This window comes from Chlorocebus sabaeus, chromosome 12 (genome assembly GCF_047675955.1).
Source record: "Chlorocebus sabaeus isolate Y175 chromosome 12, mChlSab1.0.hap1, whole genome shotgun sequence".
Classification (NCBI taxonomy): Eukaryota; Metazoa; Chordata; class Mammalia; order Primates; family Cercopithecidae; genus Chlorocebus; species Chlorocebus sabaeus.
Genome location: NC_132915.1, coordinates 22,846,095 through 22,873,599, shown reverse-complemented (window position 1 = coordinate 22,873,599; position 27,505 = coordinate 22,846,095). Strand labels below are relative to the sequence as shown.

Genomic DNA, 27,505 nt, shown 5'->3' with positions numbered 1-27,505 from the left:
AAACTGCAGAAAATAACAACAGGGCAAAAAACACCCAAAATTATATCTGATTCCATTCCCCAGAGCTCTAAGAAGCTTTAAGATAGCAGGGGGCAGGAGTCACTCCAGGACCATATGGCCTTGAGCAAAGAAAATCCTATGCACTGGGTGCCTTCAGGAGAGGTCTCTTTGGAACGTGGCTGCTTCTCTGGTTGCCAAAGTCAAATTCAGATCCCGTCTGTGATATGGCCTTTGTGCTCAGACAAGGATTATGCGGTCTGCTTTTCCTCAGTAGATCCTAAAACCAGCCCCAGCCATGGCTTCTTATTTGTCCTAATTCTCTTACCCAGTCCAAACCTACTGCCCACTGGCAGATAGGATATGAAACACATTTCTGAATTTGACATTTGGCCAGAAGTTAAATTTCTTTGCTTAGAAATCCAAACGTGGAACAAAACAAACAAACAAAAAGAAACGTGAGACAAAGCTTTCTGAGGACAAAAATATGCCATGTGCACCACCACATCCGCATCACTAATGCAGTACAGAGAAGGCACTTAATATCTGCTGAATAAAATCGACTGACTGAATGAACACTCTACCCTTTTGTGGTCATGGACCAGTCAACAAGTCAAGACTGCTGCACTGGTATTTGCATTCATGTATTCCCACAATGACTTATGCTCAGCAATTCATCTTTTAAAAATGTTATTCTGTTGATTTTTCTTAAAACAAACAAAAGAAAAAGCACACCACAGAAATGTGAAATCCAAATGTATTTGCTTTCAAGTTCCATTCCAGGTAACAAATATTTGACCAATGGACTGATGTCTTTACTTTGGCCCGCAAACTCTGCCTTTTTTCATAGTTGAGTGCAACACTGAGGTGAGTACCAATTGTTCCTTTACTGATTTGTAGAATGAGATAAAGTTGTTAAGCCCCCAAAAAAGGATTAACATTTTATCCTCATTGCCAATCAATAAATCACCCAAATTTCCCACCTTCCACCAACCAAAAACCCAAGTAAAAGGGGTGTAAAGTAACCCTTGTGGAACTCAAACTTACAAGAATCAGAGGCAATCATTGGCATACTAAATTCTTGGTTTTCCACCCTCCTATTCAACATTTCCCCTGTACACCTAAGAATGTAGGAGTATAGATTTTTAAACCAAGCTCAGTAGCAAGTCAGCTAATGTCAGGATTAAAGATAAAAATAAGTTGGAATTTTTCAAACCCAGTAGGTTTGCTGCCAGTGGACTGGGGCACCTTATAATAAGAAAGGGGATGCAATAGGATGTGGAGAGGACTCCCAGCCCCCAATCTCTCCTTATGTGAAAAGTTGGTGCTTGTCCGAGGTAGGGCAACCAGGCCCAGCATACAAGAGGGATGACTGATCCCTCAAATACGCTACACAGCGTGGCTTCCAGGAGTCCTTCACCTTGGGCCTCATAAACCAATGACATGTTCTCAGCCATATTTCAAAATATATATACATTCTTTACTCCAGGGGAATAGGGACTCTGCCCTGGAAGGAAGCAAACACCTGTGAAACATGTTTTCAGTCTGAAACCGTATCTTTCTTCATAGGACCTGACACAGAGTAATTTAACCTTCAATATTATATATACAACTTTGGAAAGAGGAGTGGTGTTTTACAGGCTGAGCTAGTCAACTCCTAACTAATTGTACCCCTGCACTTAAAGGAAGGGAAACCCTTTTTTAGTAATTTCCAGTTCTTCATATTCTTGTTCTCTTGTTTAAAAAAAAAAAATAGGCCAGGCGCAGTGGCTCACGCCTGTAATTCCAGCACTTTGGGAAGCCAAGGCAGGCAGATTTCCTAAGGTCAGGAGTTTGAGACCAGCCTGGCCAATGTGGTGAAACCCCGTCTCTACTAGAAATACAAAATTAGCCAGGCCCTATGGTGGTGCACACCTGTAGTCCCAGCTACTCGGGAGGCTGAGGCACAAGAATCACTTAAGCCTGGGAGGCAGAGGTTGAAGTGAGCTGAGATCGCACCATTGCACTCTAGCCTGGGCCAAAAGAGTAAAACTCCATCTCAAAAAAAAAAAAAATATATATATATATATATATATGTGTGTGTATATATATATAAAATGTATACCCCATGTATACTGTATATATTATATATGGAAGGGTATTTGTTTTAAATTTCCCTTTCTTTTACAGAAACCTGAAATATCCAGGCATTATATGATTCACTGACAATATCTGAAACCCATCTAGATTTCGCCAGTATACTTGGTAGTTTGTGCAGGAATATGCTCCAATCTGTGCAAATTCACCCTCATTCCACTGTTTTTCCTATCATTGCTATTCAAAGTCCTATGCCATGGAAAAGACAGAGGAGGAAATCACATAACTTTTTATGAACATATATATAGATATAAATACAATCTGTGGGTGAGGTAACAAACAGTAGTAGGGGGTCCAGTCTGCACACATAGTAAGAAAATAAAATAAATGTATCTCCCCCTCACCCCATCCTTTAATGTGCAGGATTCTGCTCCAAGGTTCCAAGTGACCAGCTAAAGCAATGAGGTATACAAGAACAATATTCCCAGCTGACTCATCCAAGCATCTTCATGTGGAACTTGAGGATGGAGCTGCAAAGTGCCCTGGACAGAGGTCAGTGTCTAGGAGAACCCATTGATCATATACCAATGAGGCCTTTGGACAGAAGGAGATGTGAGGCTCAGAAGGCGTGTTCCAAGGAGATGCTGATGTAATCAATGTCACATCAATCAATCTATGCTATCACAGAGCTCCTGGAAGGCAGGGCAAGCACTGGGATCTTCTTGCTCCTCCCTTTTTATAGTTGCATATCATCTTCTGGGGAATTTCTACCCCTCTCCCTTGCTGGAGGCTCCTCAGCTGATTCTATTTTTACCTCAAGTCCAAAGGTGGAATTTATCCTTTCAGGGGAATAGTCATTTCTTTTTAAATCTGCAAGGAGGACAAGTAAAAAGGTTATAGTGGATCCCCAAGAACCTACTGCTCATGAAGAGAAATGGGACTTTAGGCTTTGCCAAGTGTTCAGAGAGATCTCCTCTTCCTCAGACCATAGATATGTGGAACTCAAACCCTTGACCATGTCTAAATTAAGCCTCCTTTCCCACCCCAATATCCCCTCTCCCTTCCCTATGCTGTTTGGGCGCTGTTTATGGGGGCAGGGAAGAAAGACTTGCTTGCTTGCTTCAATACACAGTGCCCTATAAGGCATAATCTGGCCAGAGTTAAGTGAGACCAAATGGGAAACGGGGTATTTTACTGTTGAATGACAGGCAGAGGCAGAGAGGTCAGCCAAGAAGGCTGACTCCTCATCTCAGTGGTCAGCTTTCTGTGACAAAACCTGCACCTCAGGTTTGGTACAGCCAATAAAAGTTCCATCCAGTTATCAGAGCCTATGCTTCCTAAGCCCTCCTTCCATTTGAAAAGAAAAAAGTTAAAAGAAAATATTAAGAGGCATAACCTTTGTAAGATAGGTATGGAGGAAAATGGGGTTAAAATGTTTGTGACCTTTTTGTGCTATACTGATTGTATTTGCTAGCCTAGAACATGTATTTCTTATATTATTTTTAATGCTAAATGAGGATTATGTGGACATAAAACTAATACATATTATATATTAATAATAAAACAATCAACATTTATTGAACATGTATGTTGATATGGTTTGGCTGTGTCCCCTCCCCAAATTTTGTCTTGACTTGTAACTCCCACAATTCCCACATGTCATGGGGGGAATCCAGTGGGAGGTGATTGAATTATGGGGATGGATCTTTCCTGCACTCTTTTCGTGATAGTGAATGAGTCTCACAAGATCTGATAGTTTTAAAAACGAGAGGTTCCCTACACAACCTCTCTCTTTGCCTGCTGCCATCCATGTGAGAAGTGACTTGTTCCTCCTTGTCTTCTGCCATGATTGTGAGGCCTCCCAGCCACGTGAAACTGTAAGCTCACTAAACCTCTTTCTCTTATAAATTGCCCAGTCTTAGGTATTTTCTTTATCAACAGCATAAAAACAGACTAATACGTATACTACATAATTCAATCTTCACACAAACTTTATGAAACAGGTGCTATTATACCTGTTTTACAGATGAGGAAACTGAAGCCCAAGGTCATATAGTTGGTAAAAAGCAGAACTGAAATGTGAGTTCAGGCTCTCTGGCTACAGAGCCTATGCCCTTTATACTATCCTAAACTGCCTCTCATATAAAAAAAATATGAAGGGAAATGTAATCAAACAAAAATGAAAAATTACCTCTAATCCTATTTTCCAGACAAAACTCTTTTTTTATTTAGATTAGCAAATGTCTGAATAAACAAGGATATTTCTTATTTCCACTTAAATGTCGGTCAAAAACTAAGGTTTTGAAAGAAAAGATGAATTAGGACTAGAGATGGTGGAATTGCTGAATTACTCAAAACCTACCAGTCTATCATGCCTGTAATCCCAGCACTTTGGAAGGCCGAGGCAGGTGGATAACCTGATGTCAAGAGTTCGAGACAAGCCTGGCCAACATGGTGAAACCCCATCTCTACTAAAAATACAAAAATTAACTGGGCGTGGCGACAGGCACCGGTAATCCCAGCTACTCGGAAGGCTGAGGCAGGAGAATCACTTGAACCCAGGAGGCGGAGGTTGCAGTGAGCTGAGATTGCCCCACTATACTCCAGCCTGGGCGACAACAGCAAAACTCTGTTTCAAACAAACAAAACACCTACCAGTGTAATGTAAAAAAATTATCTTAGGCTTAATCCTACAGGACTACTAACTGAGCTCAAGGATTGGAAGCAGTGAGTTCTGTCTCAAGTCTCCCTGTGTCCTGGCCCCTTAGATATAGTCCTACATCTAAGATGTATTCTACATCTCCTTAGATGTAGAATGCAGGCTACCCTCCCAGGGTAAGAATGAATCAGACCTGGGAAAAGGACAGTACTGGAGGATGCTGAGTGAATGAGCCGGACTCCGGCCTGCCATCAAGGAATGACTCTGATCATTGTCAGCTCCTGCCTTCCAGAGGGCCCTTACCTGGAGGTCCTGATGACTCTCAGTCCAGTCCCAGCCCCTTCCTGAGCTCCTTTTGACCAGAGAAGCCAGTGGGCAGTTCGGTTGTGCACAATCTCTTTGCCACGTCAGGTATGTGATTTGTGAGAGTGAGTCCTGGCCAGTTGTAAGAGTTATGGCCCTCCCCTCTCTGACTGCTGCATTTTGATCTCCCCATCGCTGACTGACCACTATATTCCCAGTGGAACTGGAAGCCTGCTCCAGCTCTGTCTCTCTATGCCTTCACCACAGGAGCTCCCCCTACCTCTAACTCCAACAAGATTAGAAATCACCCTTGTGGCTGGGCGCAGTGGCTCATACCTGTAATCCCAGCACTTTGGGGGAGGCTGAGGTGGGCGAATCACGAGGTCAGGAGTTTGAGACCATCCTGGCCAACATGGTGAAACCCCGTCTCTACTAAAAATACAAAAAGTTAGCTGGGCGTGGTGGCGAGCACCTGTAGTCCCAGCTACTCAGGAAGCTGAGGCAGGAGAATCGCTTGAACCCGGGAGGCGGAGGTTGCAGTGAGCCGAGACTGCGACACTGCACTCCAGCCTGGGCGACAGAGCGAGACCCCGTCTCAAAAAAAAAAAAAAATCACCTTTGTTTGTTGTAAATTTACACCTGTCCCATCCCAGGTTACAATGGATGGTGCTCTTTCACTGACTTCAAATTCAGGGTATGATCATTTATTATAAGGCAAGAAGAGCTACTCGCTTAAGATATGTGAAATCCCACTGTAAGGACAAGTTTGGTGTGACCAAAAGTAGTGGGCAAGCTGAGGTACACATGATGCTTCCCTTCTGGGACAAAAGAAAGGAATGCAACAGGGCTGGGACTGCCCATTTGGAGGGCACAGGCCTCCAGCTGCTTGCTTTTATATAGGAATTTTTAAGTATGTCATGTTATCAAATCAGATTTTTAAAAATACATGTTGCAATGTGTGTTTAAAGTAGCAGATTTTTACAGTAAAAAGCACTACTTTGATTGAGGGTGTCACTTCCCTCCATACCACACCCTCCCAAGTACCCAATGGGTAAATTAGAATAGAATAGAAATAGAAAAGCTGTGGACAACACCCTGAGGCCATCGGCAGCTGGTAGGACCCAAAGTGGGGGGTGGGGAGGGCAAAGACCTGCCTCGGTCAGATTTCATCCCATTTAAAGTCAGTGGAACTTTTCCTTTGGAGTGACTGTGACAACTATTGGGCCCCATGTTGTTTTATCACATTTTGGCAGAACCCAAAGTAAATCCCTGTCCTTTTAATCCCTTTAGAGACTTGAAAATTTTGCAGTCAGAAAGTCAGGCCCTACGAATGACTGTGAATGAGATAAAAATGTGATTACAATTCTCCACTTTATCCCAGGTTACAAAGGATGTTGTTCTATGAGAGATTTACTTAGAGAAAAACAGAACTGTTAGTGGCATACCCGGGAGTTTGAGCTTCCGGCAGCAGGAGTTACAATTATGTTTTGCAATGAAGTTTCTAATTGCATCTTCCCCCAAATTGGCCGGTCCAAACACCATTCCTCTTGATCTAGAGGAAATATCAGAATATCAATTAGATCACAGCTAAGAAAAAGGAGCTCAACTAGGATTCTCTGAGATACCGAACAGTATCCCATAGTAACCCAATAAACTTGAAGGAGCCAACAAAGAACAGAGCACTTTGGGGAAACAACAATGTTAGGTTTGCAAATTTAAAATTCAAATGCACTTAAATCTTTGTTCCCAAGTCCAAGACCTACTGTGAAACCATTTCAACGCTAATCTGATAGAAGAGTGAATTTTCTATGTACCACATTAAAACAAAATACAGTGAAATCCTTTTTAATGCATATGGGGTGAAAGAGTGGCATTCATTACCAAATGTTCTACTAGAATACCCCAAAGGTAAGATATAAAGTAAAATACATTTGCTTTTGGGACACGCCTTCTAAAACGATGCATAGACATTGCTTCCAACCCAAATACTTTTCTGAAAATAACCATCCTCAAAAACAAATACCCAACTAAACCCTAGATCCGTACTCATGGCTCTTTCAAAGCCACTTGCTCTCCGGCAAACTGCTCTAGCTGGGCTTTTTGTGGAAAGACAAGACTATGACACAATGTGTTGGTGGAAGTAAAGTACATATGCTCGATGTAGGTGACAGAGTTACAAATAGAATCAGTATATATAAGGCACCTTTTGAATACTCTATAATCATAACAAATCCCCAGCAGATTCTAAGATCAGTGTTCATCCGTTATCATATCAAAGGCGACCATCATTCTTTGGATGTTGACACAGCACACCACAGAGCAGAGCACACCAGAAACATTTCCCAAGAAACTTTATGAAAGCTAATATTTTATTTTAATGACATGCAGAGTGGAAACAGCACATTTTAAAATCTGAACTCAATTACCACTCTTAAATACCACGTCTTAAGAAAAAAGAAAAGCAAACTATCACAAAAGGAAACAATAAACTTCGCTTCTAAGGAATGCGGTTTTTCAAAAGGGACGTGGTGTAAAAACGGACTTTTTTCCATCCAAGGATTGAAACATTTATCTCAATTTCCACTTCCTTTTGGCAGAATAACAGTAGCTGCTCTGAAGATGTGCCAAGCTCAGAATGAGGGCTGATGTCAATTTGATCTCAGATCGCCTCTTTGCTCCGAGGCGAGTAGGTGGAGGAAATCTCTCGGGAAGACCAAGTGAACAGACACCCAGGATTAACTTTCCTGGTCACTCAATCGCTCTTACAGAGCACAGCTCTGGTGGTATTTACCCGGCTGCATAAGCTGCCTCTTGTTAACTATTCCTCTCTCTCTGTCCATCTGGTAAGGTACCACTTCAATAAGGTGAAACTGAAGGTGGCCAAAAAGTCAAAGCACTCAGCATTTAGACCGGGATTCTATGATGCCAATAAAGTGAAACACAGTGTTATTTTAGTCGTTTACATTGAAGAATGCCTTTTCATAGTCTCTCCAACATGACCCTGTTAGAATATTTCATTTATTTGCTTTCAATACCTGCCATTTCTTTCTCCCAGTAAAACACAAAAATCCCCAACTTAGAGATGCAACACTAAATCTCAGATAAAAGCTGTAAGTTACATGATTTCCCTCTATGAGCTCTGGGAAAGTTAAGACAAAAGAATCAAAATTACTACAAAACGCATATAGCAGGAGTTCGACCACTCCCAGTGCAGGGGAGAATGAAGGGGAGTTGTAGGGAAATTCATTTGCATCTACCCGCTACAGCACGCCTAGAGCCTTGCAGTCTTAGATAACCAGGTTTTAAAAAAAATACAAGTAGCTGTTTTCCAGATTTTTCACAACACAGGAAAAGCAGGTGGTAGCTTGGTTCCACATGCAAGGAAACGCTAATTAGTGCCATCTATACATAGATTTACTAAAGAACATCTCATCATCATTTCATACTTGTCAAATGCCCAAAACTATCAAAGCAGCAAGCTAAAAAACTGTAATCCCAAATGACCAATAACCAAGGCAGAAGGTTAGGGAAAGTTAAGAGATAATAAGCATTAGAAACGATATGAGAATTTACACCACAAGAATATCTTCTCTTTTGGTAGAGGGTTGTCCTTTCGTTGACCCCTTCTCCTCATAGGAAAGTTACCATCTTCACTGAGCCTAGGTTTTCTCATTTGTGAACTGGGATTGAAAATGCTTCCTTTCATTGTTGTTGCAAAGGTTAAAATAAATAACCTGTGAAAGCACTTGCTTAAATCAGTGCTTCCCAAACTTTAATTCACACCGGATCACCTGAGGATCTTGTAGAAATTCAGATTTTGATTCAGTATGTCTGGGCAGGGTCCTGAGATACTGCATGTCTAACCCTCTTCCCGATGATGCTGACCTTGTTGGTCCATGTCCCGTGCTTCATGTAGCAAGTGCTTCAGACACGTAAGGCATTCGAAATGTGAGCCCCATGGAACTAATCGGACATAATTCCTCACGAGCATGAGAAAATAGTAGTTCTTGTTATCTTGACCATGAAGGCCAACTGCATCCAAAATTGGGTCACCCCACAAAACCAGGCAGGCCACAATGAAGCCATCCTATCAGTTTCCAGAGTTACTATCCTTAAGTCATAAAAAAATAAAGTTGCCATAAGACAGAGTTTCTCAATCCTGGTTGCCCGTGGAATCACATGAGGAACTTAAAAAAAATACAGATATCAGAGCCCTATCTTCAGAGATTCTAATTTGATGCCAATCCTTGGCAATTTTTTTTAAGTTCCCCAGGTGACTTTAATAGAAATTGAGGCCCACTGGCCTATAGCATGCAATTAAATACCTACCTGTCAAGGGGGATAATATAATCTTAGAATTCTAAATGATAGAATATTCAGGTCATATTAAGTGACATATGCCAAGGTCAAAATTTAATAAATGATAGATGGGGTATACATAAACTTGGTTCATTACATATGCAAAAAATTTCCACTGCAAAATTATAAAGTACTTTTAGTATAAGATTCCTACTACTAACCCACTAACCCTTAGGCATACAGGGCTACTGAAGAAATAATATTCTTAGCTAAAACACTTTAGCAGAGCTTAAGTGAAAAATAATAAAGTCTTTATGTACATAAGCGTGGTAACATGGATGCCACAGTCAAATAAATATCATAGGAATTAGATGTGTATGTTCAATACGGATCACCTTTATTTTCTCTAGTTCACCTAGTCCAATGAAATATCTAATACACTTTTAGATGGGCCTCTTTGCATAGAAGCCTACATATTTAGATTAAATCACTCAGTAAAATAACAGAGCACTAAAGCAGTGAATATTTATGAGTTCTTGGAGAGGGAAAGTAAAAATTTCAGATTTTATTGATTGCCCACTTACGTAGTTATATACATATAACTACTACCCAGGGGCCAAGTGTACACAATTATGACAACTAAGAAGTAAAAATGTATGCTGGCAGTTCTCAAGAGTGGTCTCTGGACCAGCAGCATCATAATTCCCTGGGAACTTGTAAGAAATGCAGATTATTTGGCCCTACCCCAAACCTACTGAAGCAGAAACTCTGGGAGTGGGGCCCAGCAATCTGTGTTTTCACAGGCTCTCCTGGTGATTGTGATGTAAACTCTTATTTGAGAACCATTGTTGCCTGCCATATTGATCAGTGTTTAACCCTCACCATCACTTCTTTCTACCCCACCTTTAATACAACCTGAGATCCTTTACTGCCAAGTCTTCCCAAAAGCCTGCTTCTGGGATAAAATTCCATGGGAATTCAAGGGACAGGTTGAGTCATCTCTCTATAGAATTTAAAATTCAGATCTTAATTAAGTCAGATTATCTGATGGTTCATATTTAAACTCCATTGTTTTGTCCTCTCATAAGATTTGCTGTTACTAAATAGCACACTTTATGCCCTCAGCTTTCATTTTATAAGCACATGATGGAAGATGCTGCCCATGATAAGATGCAATGACTCCATTGTGAAGACAACAAAGGAAACTGTGCTTCGGCTATGACATTGTTCTCATATCAAACCTGCAGAAGCTAAACTTACACATTGGAAACCCAGTCGAATTTGCATTAGTCCTTATAATTTCCATTTATGTGTACAAATCTAACTGCAGATTTAATATCATTTTACATATTTCTGTATTTTCTTTTTACCCCCATTTCCTAACCTATGCTTTTTTATAATCATATTGTTTTTGATCTATATACATAAGCTACCTAAAAACCTTTCTAGAATCTAGGCAGGGAACATATATGTTTGTAAATTATTTTTAAAACCATTTACTATGTGTTAAATGCAATTTTCTAAATGATAACACATAACTTACTGTTTGACTTCAGGTTTTATAACAGATGGATCTGTCAAATTTTCTCCAACACCTCAAAAGAAGAAACAAAATTCATTTAGCAAATGGAGATTTCATTTTCTTAGAAATTCAAGAAAATAATAATTAAATTCTAATTTCTTAATTTAAAACTCACAGTCACTCTGTAGTAAATCAAACATCATAAGCCCATACTTCACCACTAAGCAATACTGGCATGTAAGAAATTTGGCTGGGCACGGTGGCTCACACCTATAATCCCAGCTCTTTGGGAGGTGGAGGCAGGCAGATGACCTGAGATTAAGAGTTCGAGACCAGCCTGGCCAACATGGTGAAACCCCATCTCTACTAAAAGTACAAAACTTAGCCAGGTTTGGTGGCGCTTGCCTGTAGTCTCAGCTACTCGGGAGGCTGAGGCAGAAGAATCATTTGAACCAGAGAGGCAGAGGTTGCAGTGAGTTGAGATCACGCCACTGCACTCAAGCCTGGGCAGCAGAGCTTTAACTCCACCTCAAAGAAAAAAAAAAAAAGCATGTAAAAAAAATCTGTACTTGTGCCCCCTAAACATATAAAGATATATAAAAACTAAATATAAAAAAATTAAATATTTTAATTCTCAAAAAAATCATGTAAATTAAATGCACTATAAAAATTGTTCAGAAATGTTTGAAAATTTTAGTTAATGCGCTGTTTCCCACAAACCCTCTGTTATAATAAACTTCTAGGCCGTAAATGATTGTTTTAGTGGTGTGTTCACAGTTACTGATAGTGGCATCTGTCATTCATTTACCACTTGCATATATCAGATATTCTAATTTTATTTTCTCTAATTCTCAGCAATTATAAAAGAAAAGTGTTATCCTCATAGCCTCATTTTACATTTTATCCTCATTTACATCAATGAGTACACCGATGTCCAAACCAATTATGTCATCTGTCAGAGGTTGCACAGTCCATACATGGTCATAACAGGATTAACGCTGAGCCAAAGTTTGTGTTCCTAACACTGGTCTGTGGTCTCCTTGGATGGATTCCATCAGTGCTCAGCAAGGTGCATGGTGCTGCGTGGTTTTGCAGGTACAACCTCTGCTCCATCAAAGAGACACATACTTACACTTTTTTTTTTTTTTTTTGAGACAGAGTTTCGCTCTTGTTGCCCAGGCTAGAGTGCAGTGGCATGATCTCGGCTCACCACAACCTCCGCCTCCTGGGTTCAACCGATTCTCCTTCCTCAGCCTCCTGAGTAGCTGGACTACAGGCATGTGCCACCATGCCCAGCTAATTGTGTATTTTTAGTAGAGACAGGGCTTCTCCATGTTGGTCAAGCTGGTCTCGATCTCCCGACCTTAGATGATCTGCCCACCTTGACCTTCCAAAGTGCTGGGATTACAAGCCTGAGCCACCATGCCTGGTCACATACTTATACTTTTATTCTACTTATAAACAGTAGAATAGAAACCGCTAAATTATTGATCTCGGTGATGGTTACAACTGTGTATTCAGTAGTGAAAATTCTTTGAGATGTATGCTTATGCTATGTGAATTTTCTAAATGTATATAAGTCTTCAATAAAATTTACCTTTGAAAAAAAAGATGAAACTAAAGCCTAAAAAGGTAACATAGGTGCAATGTAAAGTTAAAATTTATCAAAACAGGAATCAGCACCTAAAGTGAATATCTTACAAAATACTAGTGGTGAGGAGGCTGATTTCCACTGGTGGAAATGTTCCAAGCCAGCCAGTAAGATTTGGGCACAATCCAGTGATTTCTGAGATCATTCTCTAATCAGCCCTGCTTCTCTTTGCTTGAAAGCAACTTATCTTGTGGGAAGATTATTTTAACATTATGTAAAATTTGTAAATTTTAGTATATTTCTACTTGTTGAGAAAACTCATGTTTTCTAGCCAGTATGTTCTAAAAAGATTTTTGCTATTGTCTGTATGTTTTACAATACACTAAACCTTTCATAAGAAAATGTAATCCTTATAGACTTTTACCCTATGAAACTGACTTCCTTAGAAAAATAACCTAGAGCTTGAAATTGGGTGACCTGGATAGCTCCCTTAATCTCTCTGAACCTCAGTTTTGTCATCTGAAATTGTGAATAATAATGGGCCTTATCTTACAGGGTTACTGAGAGGATTAAATGAACTACTGGACACAAACTGTTTAGCAAAGTGTCTGCCCCCTAGGAAGCTGAAAAAATGTTCACTGTTACTTGTATTATTTTTCTCGTATCAAGAACTTCTTGTGAAGTGAAATTTTATTTCCTTACCACTAGTAAAATCACGTTTCTGATTGATTATCTCATTTCCCTAAAGCACTATGTTCCCAAAGGAACAGAACTCCTTATAAGAATGAGGGTAAAGAGTATCCACAAACCTTTATACCCCTAAACCCAATCTGACAGTCCAAAGATTAATATATACATAGTTTGGGGCACACAAATGGCAGAAGGACTTTTCAATGTGTGAAAATAGAGAATAGACCAATAGAGAATAGGCCAGGCACGGTGGCTCACACCTGTAATCCCAGCACTTGGGGAGGCAGAGGCAGGCAGATCTCTTGAGCCCAGGAGTTTGAGACTGGCCTGGCCAACATAGTGAAACCCCATCACTACACATACAAAAATTGGCCAGGTGTGGCAGCACACGCCTGTGGTACCAGCTACTCGGGAAGCTGAGGTGGAGTATTGTTTGAGCCCAGGAAGGCTGAGGCTGCAGTGAGCTATGATTGTCCGACTGCACTCCAGCCAGCCTTGGCTACGCAGGGAGACCTTGTCCTCCCGCAAAAAAAAAAAAAAGAAAGAAAGAAAGAAAAAAAAGAAAAGAAAAGAAGGTAAGGGAAAAGAAGGGAAGAGAAGAGAAGATAAGAGAAAAAAGAAAAGAGAAGGAAAAAAAGAAAAAAGAAAAGGAAAAAAAAGAAGAAAAGAAATGAAAAGAAAAGAAAAAAGAGCAGCCCCAAATACCAATCTGACTTCAAGAGAGTAAATGCTCATGTCAGGTAATACGCGGCATGCCTTTATGAGGAACTCAGAGATTGACATTCTGATCCCAACCACCTTTGAGTACATCAGTGAACTTGTACATTGGTGGAAAGGAGCTACCTTTTTGGTAGTAGCAGAATTTATGATGATGATGACGTCGATGCCAATGCTGCCATTCTGGAAACTGCTTTGTTGAATAAAAAATTAATAACTCTAAAACAATATTAATATCTCCAAATTAATGTTGAAAAATACAATGAGCTAAAAAATGCTACAAACCACTGGAATTTGAAATATAATTGTTTTCAATTTCTGTTGCTGGGAACTAAATGTTGGATTTTAATGATGATGATTCAGGCCCTCACATGTAGGATTTTTTAAGTAGAGAGAGACCAAAAAACTTCAGCATAATTAAAAGTGATTGGAAATTGGTCAATTCTCTCCTTAGAGTACAGTTTCTGGCCTGGTGTGGCAGCTTCTGGGGTTAGTTATTGGTACTCCCTTGGAAGAAAGCAAAGAGGAGAAGAAAAGAAACTGAAAGAATAAACTCCTCGAGTGTTTTACACTCCTCTCTCTCAAAGCGGTAGGGAACCACAGCACACCGAGCAGGGCCTTCTTCTATAGAAGCAGAGGCTGCAGTCTCTCTGCAGCACCAACAGGACCACACAGCTAAGGGCAGACTGCCTGAAACTGCAGATTAACCTCCATATTAAAGAGTCACACAGAGACTAATGCTAACATCAACAATTACTAACATTTACTGAAGGCTGTGTATCAGGAACTTGTCTCAATTCTTGCCCTTAACAACTCTATGGCTTAAGTGCCTAATATTATTTTCCCCATTTACAAATGAGGGAAGTGGGACTCAAAGTGGTTGCTCCGTGTCATGCAGCTAATTCACAGTGGAGCCAGAAGTCAGACTCTGGCATTGCAACTCCAGAGCTCCTCCTCCTAACTGCTGCTGGTGAGCCTCTGTCTCCACTTACACCACCCAGACAAGGTGCATCATCTCTCCAAAGACTAGAAATACAAATAAATTAAAGACAATATAAAACTGAACCAAAAACCATTAAGAGATTTTAAAAATTACATTCTATTTTCCCTTTTCAACCTGGTTTGAATTAAATATAATAATGCACATAAGCCTTTAGCCAAGTGCCTGGCACAAACATAGTAAATGTTAGCTAGTAGTAGTAGTGTAACTGTTCATAATTACTATTATAGGATTCACATTCTTCCATAAATCCAGGTCTAACCAATTGACCAAAACTCTCCGATAAGTATCTCAAATTTCATCACACTCATTCTATGATGTCCACTCCTCCCTTCTTTGAAGGTCAATGTTTTGACATCGCTTATTTGGAGTGGCCTATTTCTGCAATTCACATAATTGCCCAGTAAAAGAATAAAGTTAATTCTCTTTTTCCCTCAAGACTGTCAACACAGCATTTGTTCTGTTTAATGTTACTTCGGATTACTAAGAGACATAAAAATCCCCAAACATAAACATCATTAAACAAAAACCTATTCAAGTGGAATACAAAACACACTGAAGAGTCATCATTAATTCCTTAAAGTTTTTCTTTGGTTGTTTTGTTTTGTGTTTCTGTTTTTCTTTTTTAAACAACTCCACCCAAAACTCAAAGCACAGTCAAACACAGATGAAAACAATCAACCTCTCTCCAATTTGAGCTACAAAAATAGATGCCTTGGGCATCAATGCTCTGGGTTTATATAGATCAAGTACTTGCTGGTTTAAAAGCTGAATCAACTTGGTCATTTTAACTTTGTTTATATTGCTTCCTAAAATATTGGGTTTGAATTGAATTAGAAACATAATTCAACTCTGTGAGCAGCATCAATCTGAAAGGACAGAAGCACTTATATGTCATTTAAAAAATGCACTTGCATGTAGTTTAAAAATTTGTGTCACATCCTTGAGCATGTGACACAAGTTTCAATCAAAGTGACTTTGCAGTCTTAGCAGACGTGGCTCACGATGCCCCAGGACTGTCTGTTTATCTCTACATTCTCCAACCTCCAAACCCGGCTTTCAGCATAGAATCCCAGAACCAGAGAGCTGGGAAAGTCAGACAGGACAAGAAAAAGGCCCAAGTTGTTCAAACAAACCATAAGATGGTTATACCCTCTACATATGAAACTCTTAAGAGAAATAAAAGAGCAGCGAAACGAAAAGAACAGGGATGTCTTAAGAATAGCTTAAGTCTGCATCCTGGCTCCTCCTTAAGTAGCTGTGCAACTCTGGGCAAGTCATTAAGGTTTCTGGGCCTAAATTCCCATAATATTTACCTCAAGGTGCTGCTTCTAGGATTAAATGAGGTTGTTTCTAGGATTAAATGAGGTAACTTCTAGGAAACTTCCTGGACTAAATCTCTTATTTAAAACCAAAGCCCCAGTCAGTGAGCCTAAGGACTAAACTTTGACCTCTATAGATATTTTGTTCTGTCCCTGCTAGGAAAGCCTGCTGGAGAACTCTGTTTTGTAACGCAGGATTATAAGTCACAGGTGAGGTGTTGATAGTCAGGAGATGTGCTGACCAAAGGCTTCCATTAAATAAGAGTGTGCTGCGTTGCCTCTCTCAGTCTGTGTATTTTCATGAACCGTTATAACAAGGGACACAGCAAAGAGAGCAAGCTAAATTATAAATTGCTAAAACAATGAGCTCAAAATCATGAAAAACACTCAGAATCTAAATGTTCCTATGCGTATAAACGCATGCCTAAATATTAACATAAGACTAAGGTGAAGTCATAAAACTGAAAAATTTGTTACAAAAATCATTTCTCATTTTGCTCAAAAATTTAGATGTCTTTACATTTTAAACAGATAATCATCTGCCTACATTTTTTCCTCTACCTAAGTGGGAAATAACATAGCAGATTCCATGATTATCACTTTACAATGTCTCGAAATAAATGTGCCCACCTCCCTTCAAAGCTAAACAGAGCAACTCCATATATTACCCATCCTGGCTCTTGCAACATCTCTTTACACTTTGCCTCATGCTTGTTGTATCAAATCCTACATCACCAATCACCTTGCAAATCTAAAACCAGCAGCTCTCCCCGAGTGTACTCATAGGTCCAGTGAGAGAAAGCCAACATCAGCTTCTCCAGGGTGCTGGTGGGGGTGATTTCATCACCGTTGTTGTTGTTATACTTCCGGAACTCCCCTGTCATATATTTCTCAATGGTCAACCACTGGTTGGCTGAATGGCAGTAGATTAAGAAAACTTCCAGGAACCTGTTAGGGAAAAAGAGGCCATTGATCCCCACAATACAGCAAAAGTGGGACTTACCTTACTGAGCAGTCATCAGCAGGAAAGATTACCTAACCCTGGTATGATGCAGCCTCAATGCACATGCCCTTGCCCTTTCTATGGAAGGGATAGGATGCAAATATTGTTAATTTTTCTTTCCATGCTTACCCATCTCCCTTCGCTTTGAGGAAACTTTCCAACTCTTTCATGAGTACCAGACCCAACTTTTCTTGCTGTGCTCTATAAAGTTCCTTGTAAATGAAAGAATGAAGCTTTACTCTAAGTCCAGCACCAAATTATGATCTGTGTCTCAATAAATGAATCCAAGCGTATAAAGACACTCAAGTGAAAGTAACAAGAGTTTATTCTTACAAAATTCCTACTTTTATAAGATATTGGGGGAAGAGACCATGTTTACAATAAGAATAATTTTTCTGCCATAATGCCCCTGGACATTAATAATAACACCCAAGATCTGTTTCCCATAACTGAAATCTTAGTTATAGCCTCTGAAACTCTTTTTTCCACTCATGTTTAAGTCCAATGATCAACACCAAGGTATCTCTGGGGTCTCTAATTCTCCTTTTGCCAGTCCTGAAATTATGGAAGGAAGAATCCAAAAATAAGATCATGGGGAATTTCCCCATGGATAAGATTTCTCATGAGTAATGGGCTGAGAAGAGATAGATAGAAATTCCTACATAAAATAAAGGGCCAAGATGCCAAGATTTTCTTACCTTGGTGTGTAGGGAATGGTTTGTGGTTTCACTTGGTTGAAGGTATAGATCAATTTTTGAGCAGCTCTTTGTTGTTGAATTTCCTACAAAATAGGGAGCACTGATAAAAATATTGGTTTACTGTTGTACAGCTATGATCATGAAATTACGATAGGCTACCCAAATGTGATTTTTAGCCTTATTCAACTCCCACCACTGCCTGTCCCGAAAGCAAAAGTCCTACAAAACAATACTACCTCTAAAAAATAATAGGCTCCCCTTTGGGTTGAAGATAACGGCCTCAGATAAGGATGTAACCAGATCTCTTTTCTTTGACCTGTCCCTCTGGGCTATGGGTCTCTGAGTTTCAGACTTACCCTGAGGCAAAGATGAAGCACAGTGCTCTCCTGGAAGATTTTATGCCATGTCCGCACAACCTCAGGAAGAAAGGACTTGACAATGAAAACCTGTCCCGGCTTGAGAATGTCATCCTCAGACCAAGTGCTGACGACTCTCATAGCTTTACGGAGGCCCCCATCCATTTCTTCTCGGGACAACACCTGTATCATTGCAGCTCTCCCACGCTGAGACCAAGAGGACACGCTTTTATCAAGGTTTAAAGGGGAACTCTCCTCCAACCTGTAAACAGTTATTTCTTCTCCTGCTGCAAAGAGAAGTGAAGGCAAGGAATTCAGCAAGATTGCCATGTCTGTGACATGGGTAGTATCCTAAATATCAATGCAGAATCAGTTCAGTTACCCAAACGACCAGAGGAAGATGGGACTAGCAGGGAACAGAACAGAATAAGGACATGGATCTGGCCATGTTTCCACGTTATTTATTGTCTAGTAGATGTGGGGAAGGGGAGAAGGGACAAGTATCAGAGGATACAAAAGAATTAAGCTGTTCACACTGCAGACTATAACTGGACAAAAGCAAAGTAGTAAGGATATGCTTCTTCTGTTAAAGATAAATCCTTCTAAAGAGACGGTTTAACCTGATGGTGTTGCTCATTATCATCCCCCTAAGGAGCCTAATTAGACATTCTTTTCTAATTGTTCTTCTCATGACCTATTAATACAGGTTGCATATCCCTTATCCAAAATGCTTAGGACCAGAAGTGTTTCAAATTTCAGGTTTTTTCAGATTTTTGGAATATGTGTGTATACATAATGACATATCTTGGGGATGGGACCCAAGCCCAAACACAAAATTCATTTGTTTCATATACACTTTATACATATAGCCTGATAGTAATGGTATACAGTATTTTTAATAATCTTGTGCACGAAACAAAGTTTCGAAAGTGTCTTGACTCTGACCTGTCACAGGAGGTCAGGTGTGGGAGTTTTCCACTTGTGGCATCACATTAGCACTCAAAAAGTTTCAGACTTTGGAGCATTTTAGATTTCAGATGCATTTCAGCTTGAATTTAATACAAGCTCAACTTGTATTAAAAATATTCTGCATATCTGCTTATGTGTACTCTATGTAGATCTGTGCTTTATATCATTAAAAATAAATCTTATTTTTTTCTAGGGGTGATAATACTCCATTGAAAATGCGAGTATTATCGGTTTAACTCAGCTGGAGTCAAATAGTACCAACGTCATATCTCAGAGCCTCTCCTTCCTTCCTTTGTGCCTTTGGACAAGTTACTTAAAACCTCCATTTCCCCACCAGAAAAATGGGAATGAAAATACTGTTTTCATTGGGCTGTTGTAAAGGTTAAGTAGGCTAACATGGCCAAAGTGAATTACAACCTCAGATACAAACTCAATCCCACTTAAAGTATTTTAGACACAAAATACTACTTAACTGCTACATCGCTTCCACTTTTAGGCTGTTGAAGAGGGAAAAATTCCTATTGAACCTAAATGCTACCAAGTCAGTGTTTAATGTTTCTTAACAGAGCAACATACTCTATACACAACTTCTGTCCAGCTCCAGCTAGTGTTTCACTCCCCCCTTACACCTTTGCTTCATTTTTTTTTTTTTTTTTTTTTTTTATGAACACGGTACTGGTTTACCAAGGAATCCAATCTCTCACTCTTGCATCTAATTCCTCACCAATAAACACATCTAGGTAATGCTCAGTAACAACTTTTCAAACCTTTCAAATATTTATTCTTGGTGCCCAGATAAATGCCACTGAAGATCTCTTTGAAATTCTAAATCCTTAGAGGATTTAGAGCAGAGCTATTGATTTGCAAAGCCAGCCATGGGGCCAAATGGAAGGGGAAGGCATCTGCATTAACAGTCAGAAGCCAGGCCGGGTGTGGTGGCTCAAGCCTGTAATCCCAGCACTTTAGGGGGCTGGGCCAGGTGGATCACCTGAGGTTAGGAGTTTGAGACCAGCCTGACTAACATGGTGAAACCCTGTCTCTACTAAAAATACAAAAATTAGCCGGGCATGGTGGTGCATGCCTGTAATCCCAGCTGCATGGGAGGCTGAGGCAGGAGAATCACTTGAAACCAGGAGGCAGAGGTTGCAGTGAGCCGAGATCCCGCCATTGCACTCCAGCCTGGGCAACGAGAGCAAAACTCCATCTCAAAAAAAATACAAAAATAAAAATAAAAAAATAAATACAAACAATCAGAAGTCAACCTGGTCTGTGCCCATGTGAACAGTGTGAGAAGAATCAAGCTCAAGGACACTTTGGGGACCCCTGCTATATTGTCAACTTGCTCATGCCTTATCCCGCCAGACAGAGAAATTTTGGTAGGCTTCACCAGTGTGAGCTTGTTTTTCTTTACTACTCCAGACTTTTAAAAAGACATTTGCAGTCTGAGGTAAGAGTAATTAGTGTACACAAAACAAAATAAACAAAAAAAAATACACAAAACATTTCTCTTCAGATGCCTGTTGGCTTTCACCATATTGACATTTATCGCTTTCTCCTGTGCTTATTATAAATGGTTGGTTTGTTCTTTTCTTCCCTACTTACTTCCAGTCTTGAGTCAGTGAATGCCAGGTGCAATATTATTGCTTTCTTCCCAACTGCTGCTCATTATAGGTCTTATTCCCATAGTATTAGATTTTGTCCCTGAATGCTGGCCATGACAGTTAACAAGAGTTTCCATTTTAGGAAATGAATCTCACTAAACTACAACCATCGACAAAATGAAATGTTCAACTAAAATAATTGCAATGTAGACCTTTGATTCACTCAGATTTTATGCCTCTGTCCTGGCATAACCTCAAGAAGGTAGAAATGCTACTTACCAAACAGTTGGATTGGTGTAAATGGTATGGTCTGAGAAAGCCTCATTAAATTATTCCTTTCAATGGCTGCAAACAAAAACAGATTTTCTATTTTAAGTATGCATCAGTGGGTTGAATTTACAGAAAGCCTCTCCACATCAATATATTCATATAATGCTATTTAATTTCAAAGACCTCTTATTTCTGCCATTATCAAAAATATAATCTATAATACAGTCTAAAAAATAAACTATGCCTTAAACAGGAAAGAAATCCCAATTTTAGAGGCATTTAATGTGAGATTATGTCACATGGTCTGAGGTAGGACTGTCACCTCCACTCTCCTGAATACCAAATCACATCCTAATCCATACATACGTGGAACTTTCTTCTAAATGGCATTTTAATCTGTGAACTTTGGTTTTCCTTTCCAAAGCAAATCCAAAGCACAGTGGACTGTGGGGACACCTATTGTTCACTTTGCACAGTTCATCTTCTTTTTCCAGAGAGAGCTGAAGACCGATTTTAATTAAAAGCGAGTGATCTGCATTTTCCTGTTAAGAGCTATAGCCTAACAGATCAGAGTCAACATGAGTTACAGTATTCCTCACTAGAGACTTTCTTAAGTTGACGGCTGGAGTCAAAATAATAGATTACTGCCGAGCTGAAAGACTCAGTTGTAAGAGCCCAGATTGAGGAGTCTGGAATCCACTGCAACTCTATTCACCACAAAGGAGAATTCAGGATAAGGCAATCTATTACTAGACCCTGAACAAACAACCTCATATAATTATAACAGTAATTATCGCACCAATAAGTTCTTACTCATGTATTGAGCTTTAGATTTGTAAAAGGCTTACCCGTGTATTATCTCGTCCAACGCTGAGAGCAATGACTCCCAAGAAACCACCCAATGGCACCAGTCCAGTTGGTTTTTATATTGCTTTGCATTTCAAAGTGTTTTCCTCTTAATTCTCAACTAGCCCTTTGGCAGACTGTTCCTCAGGAAGGGCAAGTACAATTATTCCCACTTTGAAAGAAAGACAACTGAAGCACTGTGAAGTGATGTTGCTTAAGAGAGTCAAGACCCTTGACATCTTTGTTTAATAACATCTTTGTTGAACTCACTCCGTGGGGTTGGCATTCATTCAGTGATCATACTCACTGAGGCCCCATTGAGGGTACAAAACCCTCCCTCAAGGAACTACTTTCAGGTCTGCCTTTTCCCCAGTCCAAAACATTGAGATCTCTGGTTTGGGGCTGGCTTTCAGCTTGCAAAGAATTTTTAGATCTCAAGGTCATCTTTTGACTTCGCAATCTGGGACTTGAGAATGCAAACATTTTGCAAAAATCCAAATTCTCTTAAATTCTGAAAATTTGTTTTCCCAAGTCAATGGCAAAGTTAGACATTGCAATGTTCTTCCCATCAAAGCAAACAAGAACTTTTCAAGTTGGCAGCCATGTCAGTAACATGGAATTTGTCAATGTTACTGTTTACAAATGCAGAAGCACAGACATTTAGCTCAGCTGACATGTCTATGTACACATGCATCCTACCTGAATAATGATGGTGAGGCTCTTGAGGGCATTTTAAGGAGGCTGAGATCTCTGAAATTAGAGAGAAGATTGGCATTTTAATTACGTGGCTGGAGATAAATACATGCTTATGAATATACTGCCTTCAAAGTTATTATTGAACAGTTAATCAGAATGGCTTCTCAGTATTCGAAAAAGCTTGCCTAATATCTTTTAACCACATTATTGCGTGTGGTATCCTGACAGCTTCCAATCATCAATGTAATATCTCCAAACATATTTATATAGGGAATTGAAGAAAGACAGGTAATATTAGCCTCAAAGATGTATTTCCTCTGAACCAATTACACCTCTGGGTTGCAGAAGGCACTCAGCTGCCCATCATACTTCATGACATCCCAGAAGCATGATTCTCTGAGCTCCCTACCAAGATGCAGTACCCATAGAAAGACAGTATTAATATCAAGTTATTAACAGACTACTTCACTGACCTAAAATAACAACAAAATGCTGAAAACACATTAAAAGCTATATACTGGAAACAAAGAAGAGGGTGGATAATACAGCACCAAGAGATTTGTTTGGTTACACAAGGACTATGTGTTGGGAACACCTCTTCCAAGTTTAACTCATTCTCTTCTGTCTGCTTTAGTCCTAAATTACAAGGCTCTAGAGAAATCTCTTGCAACAGTTTTGCTATTTCATAAAATCAAAATTAAAGTGGAGAACTTTGGTCTCATGATGGCAACTGCTTTATACCTAGTAGAGTAAGCAGCATAATGAGCCCAATTTTGCACATCTCTCTGGGTTTTTGTTGCTGGATAAGGAAAGGAACGAAAATCACTTCCTTTGGGGAGTGTTGGCAAAAAGTAAGATCAGCAGAAAAGACGGCTCCTTTCTGAAGTCATCAATAAAAACAAAAAGTATTCCACTCCCACTATGGATCATATTAGGCGTGAGAGATATGGGTAAGATGTGGTTCCCACCCTACAGAAAAGCAAATGTATTAGGACAGAGAGACAGGTAACTATAATCACAATACAGTTAAAGTAATATACGTAATCAAGGTATATACAGAGGTTTATGGAACACATTAATTCCACCTGGAAGGTAGGGCCTTCATAAACAGTGTGAAATGCTTAAAGTGTATGGGCATCTGAGTCTGATAAAACTGAGTTTCAGTCTTGGCTTCACTACTTAAGGAATTGTGAGACCATATTCATATTTACTCATTATACATTTATTGAGTACCTACTATGTGCCAGGCACTGGTCTATGCTCAAGAGGAAGAGCAGTAATTAAAACAGATAAAGTCTCTAGTTACATTCCAGTAAAAGGAAATAGAAAATAAATATATAGTACATATAGTATAGTATTGTGTGTGTGTGTGTGTGTGTGTGTGTGTGTATGCATCAACTTAAGAGTTAGAAAGCATGGGGAATAGAAAAGTTCCTGTTTTATATAGGATGGTTAGGCAAAGCCTCTCTCATAAGGTGAAATTTGAGCACAGAGTTGAAGGAAGAGAGGGGCAGCAATATGAATAAATGAAAACTATTCCAGTGATAGGTAACAGCAAGTGCGAATGTCCTGGGGCAGGTCCATGCTTGTCATGTTTAAGGAGGAGGGTGTACCCACAGTGAAATGCACTGAGAGAAATGAGGTTGGGGGGTGGCTGGAAAGCAGAACAGGGTGTTGTAGACTCTGTTTGGACTTTGCTTTTGCAAAGTGAGGAGGAATGTCATTTAAGCAAGAAGGACTCAGTTCAACTTTCAGTTTAAAAGGATTATTCTGGCTGTTTCTGGAAAAAGACTACTAGAGAGCAATAGTTTGGAGGCCATACTATAATCCAAGGAAGAGATTACGATTGCTTAAAAACGGTGTTATGTGGAAGTAGCAAAACATGATCAAAGTCTTGAAATATTATGAAAGATTTACTGATAGATGGGATGTAGGGATGTGAAAAAATGGAGGACAAGTATTGCAAGACTTTAGCCTCAGGAACTGGGAGGACAGAGTTGCCACTTCCTGAGATAAAAGAGGACAGTGTTGGAACATTCTGTTTGAGACACCTTTTAGACCTCCACACGGAGGTGTTACTATGTGGTCAGTCATATTCTGCAAGGCAGAAATAGTGAATGAAAGAGATCATGCCTATGGGCCTGGAAATTTGAATTGAGATCCAGCTTTCAAGAGCATTGAGGAAAAACTCAGGGGTTTGCAGTCTGTCTTTGGGTAACAGCAAGTCATTGAAGGCTTCTACCTGAGTGATGATTTAGCATTCATAAAGATAATTCTGATAGAAACATAGGAAAGTTTAAAAGGAGACAAACCAATCAGAATGCTAAGACAAACTCAAGGGCAAATGAAAGTATACACTTTTGTTTTGGAAAATAAATAATGGTGGTTTTAAGGTAGGAGCAGTAGGCTAGATCAAACAGATCGCTTTGAAGATGTGGGGGTGGGGAATGGCTGGGGAGGGACGGAGTTAGAAGGCAAGGTTAATAGCTAAGAGCAATGGGGTGGGAAGGAGATTGTAAATGACTAAGATTTCCAGCTTGCATGAAGGAACAAGAGGCTCTCAGAAAGACCAAAAGTAAGTTGACAAAGAAGTAGAACGGCCAAAGAAGAAGAGCCTCAAGGAAACATAGAAAAGAGAGGGTGCCATGAAGGAAAAATGGTCAATATCAAATACCACGAGTTCAGCGAGAACTGAGAAGAGTCAAGTGAGTTAGCAGTTGTAGTGGAGTTTCAGGAAAGTGATGGGGCACACTCCATGGGCTGAAGATCAAATGTTAGTTGCTCTTTCAATTAATCTGGAGGTGAAGGGTTGGAGCGGCAGCTTGAAAGCTAGGCAAATCAAGAAAAAGACGATTTGTTTCTTTTGTATAGAAAACAACCTAAATTTGTTAGTAGGCTGAGGAGAAGGAATCAACTGCAAAGCAGGTGGGGGAGTACTGGAAACCCAAGAAAGTGTGACGGAACAAGAATACAGAAGATGAAGGTGCCTTTACATCAAGGAGTCAAGAATATGGAAAGGAGTTTGTAAATTGTAGTCAAGTTTGAGAGTAACTATAGTGGCTTTACCAGGGAGCTATCTCACATGACCTAGTTCTATTTAGCCATGTGGGGCCCAGATCTTACTAAAACCCTACAGGAAAAGGCACCCATATAACAATCTTATAAATGGCTCTGAATGAGTAATGTGTGAAAAAACAAAAGGACAGTAAGAGTTGGTGAGCAAAATGAGCTCAGTGGTTATACTCTCATTCACACAGAAAATGGGGAAATGACAGTCAGAAACAGGTCATTCAAAAAGTTTTAAACCAGACATCAATCCCAATTTGTCTGAAGAAAGATATTCAAATTTCTACTCTTCTACTGAACTTTCTACATTGCATGGTGGACAAAAATCATAAACACAATTTCAAGAATGACAAAAATATCAACAGGACAGTGAACCCCAGCATTAAAAAGATGAAAAAATAAAAAATAAAATGTTTAAATAGAAAAACTTACTGTCAACTCCATTTGAACTTTTCAGCCTGTTTGAAAAAAAAATGAAGTTGTTTAGATAACGCTGCCTTAAATCTTACAATTATCAATAAAAAGAAGGAAACAGCACGTGAAACAGTAACAACACAGGGTGTATATTTTATATACATGTAAAATACATATACAGTCAAGCACTGCATAATGATATTTTGGTCAATGACAGACAGCATATATTACAATGGTCCCATAGATTATAATGGAGCTGAAAAATTCCCAACACCTAGTGACATCTTAGTCATCATAATGTCACAGCGCAATGCATTACTTATGTGTTTGTGATTATGCTGGTGTAAATAAGCCTGCTGTGCTGCCAGTCATATAAAAATAAGTACATGCAACTGTGTACAGCACATAATACTTGATCATGATGGATGACTATGTTACTGGTTTACGTATTTATTGTATTATGCTCTTTTTCATTCTTTCAGCATGTACTCCTTCTACTTGTGTTTTTTTTAAGTTAACTGTAAATAGCCTCTGGCAGGTCCTTCAGGAGGTATCCAGAAAAGGTATTGTTATCATAGAAGGTGATAGCTCCATGCATGTTATTGCCCCTGAAGACCTTCCAGTGGGACAAGATGAGGAGGTAGGAGACAGTGACACTGATGATCCTAATCCTGTGTAGGTCTAGGCTAATGTGTGTATTTGTGTCTTCATATTTTTAAAAAGTTTAAGAAGTAAAAATAAATAAATAAATAATTTAAAAACAGAAAATGGCTTCTAGAATAAGGATATAAAAAAAGATATTTTTGTATAGCTGTACAATGGATTTGTGTTTTAAGCTAAGTGTTATTGTAAAAGAGTCAAAAAGATTTTTAAATTTTTTAAAGTTATAAAGTTACAGTAAAGCTAAGGTTAATTGATTATTTAAAAAAGAAAAAAAACTGTATACATTTAGTGTAGCCTAAGTGTATGCATAAAGTCTCCGGTCATGTAGAGTAATGTCCGAGGCCTTCACATTCTTTCACCACTCATTCACTCTGACACCCAGAGCAAGCTTCCAGTCCTGCAAGCTCCATTCATTGTAAGCGTCCTATACAGGTGTACCATTTTCTATCTTTTATACTATATTTTTACTGTACCTTTTTTGTGTTTAGATACACAAATACCATAGTTTACAGTAGTCAGTACGGTAACATACTGTACAGGTCTGTAGCCTAGGAACAATAAGCTAGACCACATAGCCTAGGTGTGTAGTAGGCTAGACCACCTAGGTTTGTGTAAATGCACTCTATGATGTCTGTACAAGGATGAAATCACCTAATGACACATTTCTCAGAATGTATCCTGTTGTTAATTGATGCTTGACTGTATATATATTTGAAAGAGAAGTATTAGTTACATCTAATCCTTATT

General features: G+C 39.4%; 1 protein-coding gene across 2 annotated transcripts in view; it reads right to left on the bottom strand.

The window, feature by feature from the left end:
- Positions 1–737: 737 nt before the first annotated feature.
- Positions 738–27,505, bottom strand: part of TRPM6 (transient receptor potential cation channel subfamily M member 6) — a 160,435-nt gene continuing 133,667 nt past the window's right edge. For both annotated transcript variants that reach the window (XM_007969515.3, XM_073021522.1), the window contains 9 exons: positions 26,114–26,139; positions 22,619–22,669; positions 21,083–21,148; positions 18,234–18,520; positions 17,878–17,960; positions 16,919–17,124; positions 10,878–10,929; positions 6,481–6,587; positions 738–2,943 (listed from right to left, as the gene is read on the bottom strand). In XM_007969515.3, coding sequence (XP_007967706.3) covers positions 2,810–2,943; positions 6,481–6,587; positions 10,878–10,929; positions 16,919–17,124; positions 17,878–17,960; positions 18,234–18,520; positions 21,083–21,148; positions 22,619–22,669; positions 26,114–26,139 — 1,012 coding nt within the window. In that variant the 3' untranslated portion in view covers positions 738–2,809. The remainder of the gene's footprint in view (positions 2,944–6,480; positions 6,588–10,877; positions 10,930–16,918; positions 17,125–17,877; positions 17,961–18,233; positions 18,521–21,082; positions 21,149–22,618; positions 22,670–26,113; positions 26,140–27,505) is intronic.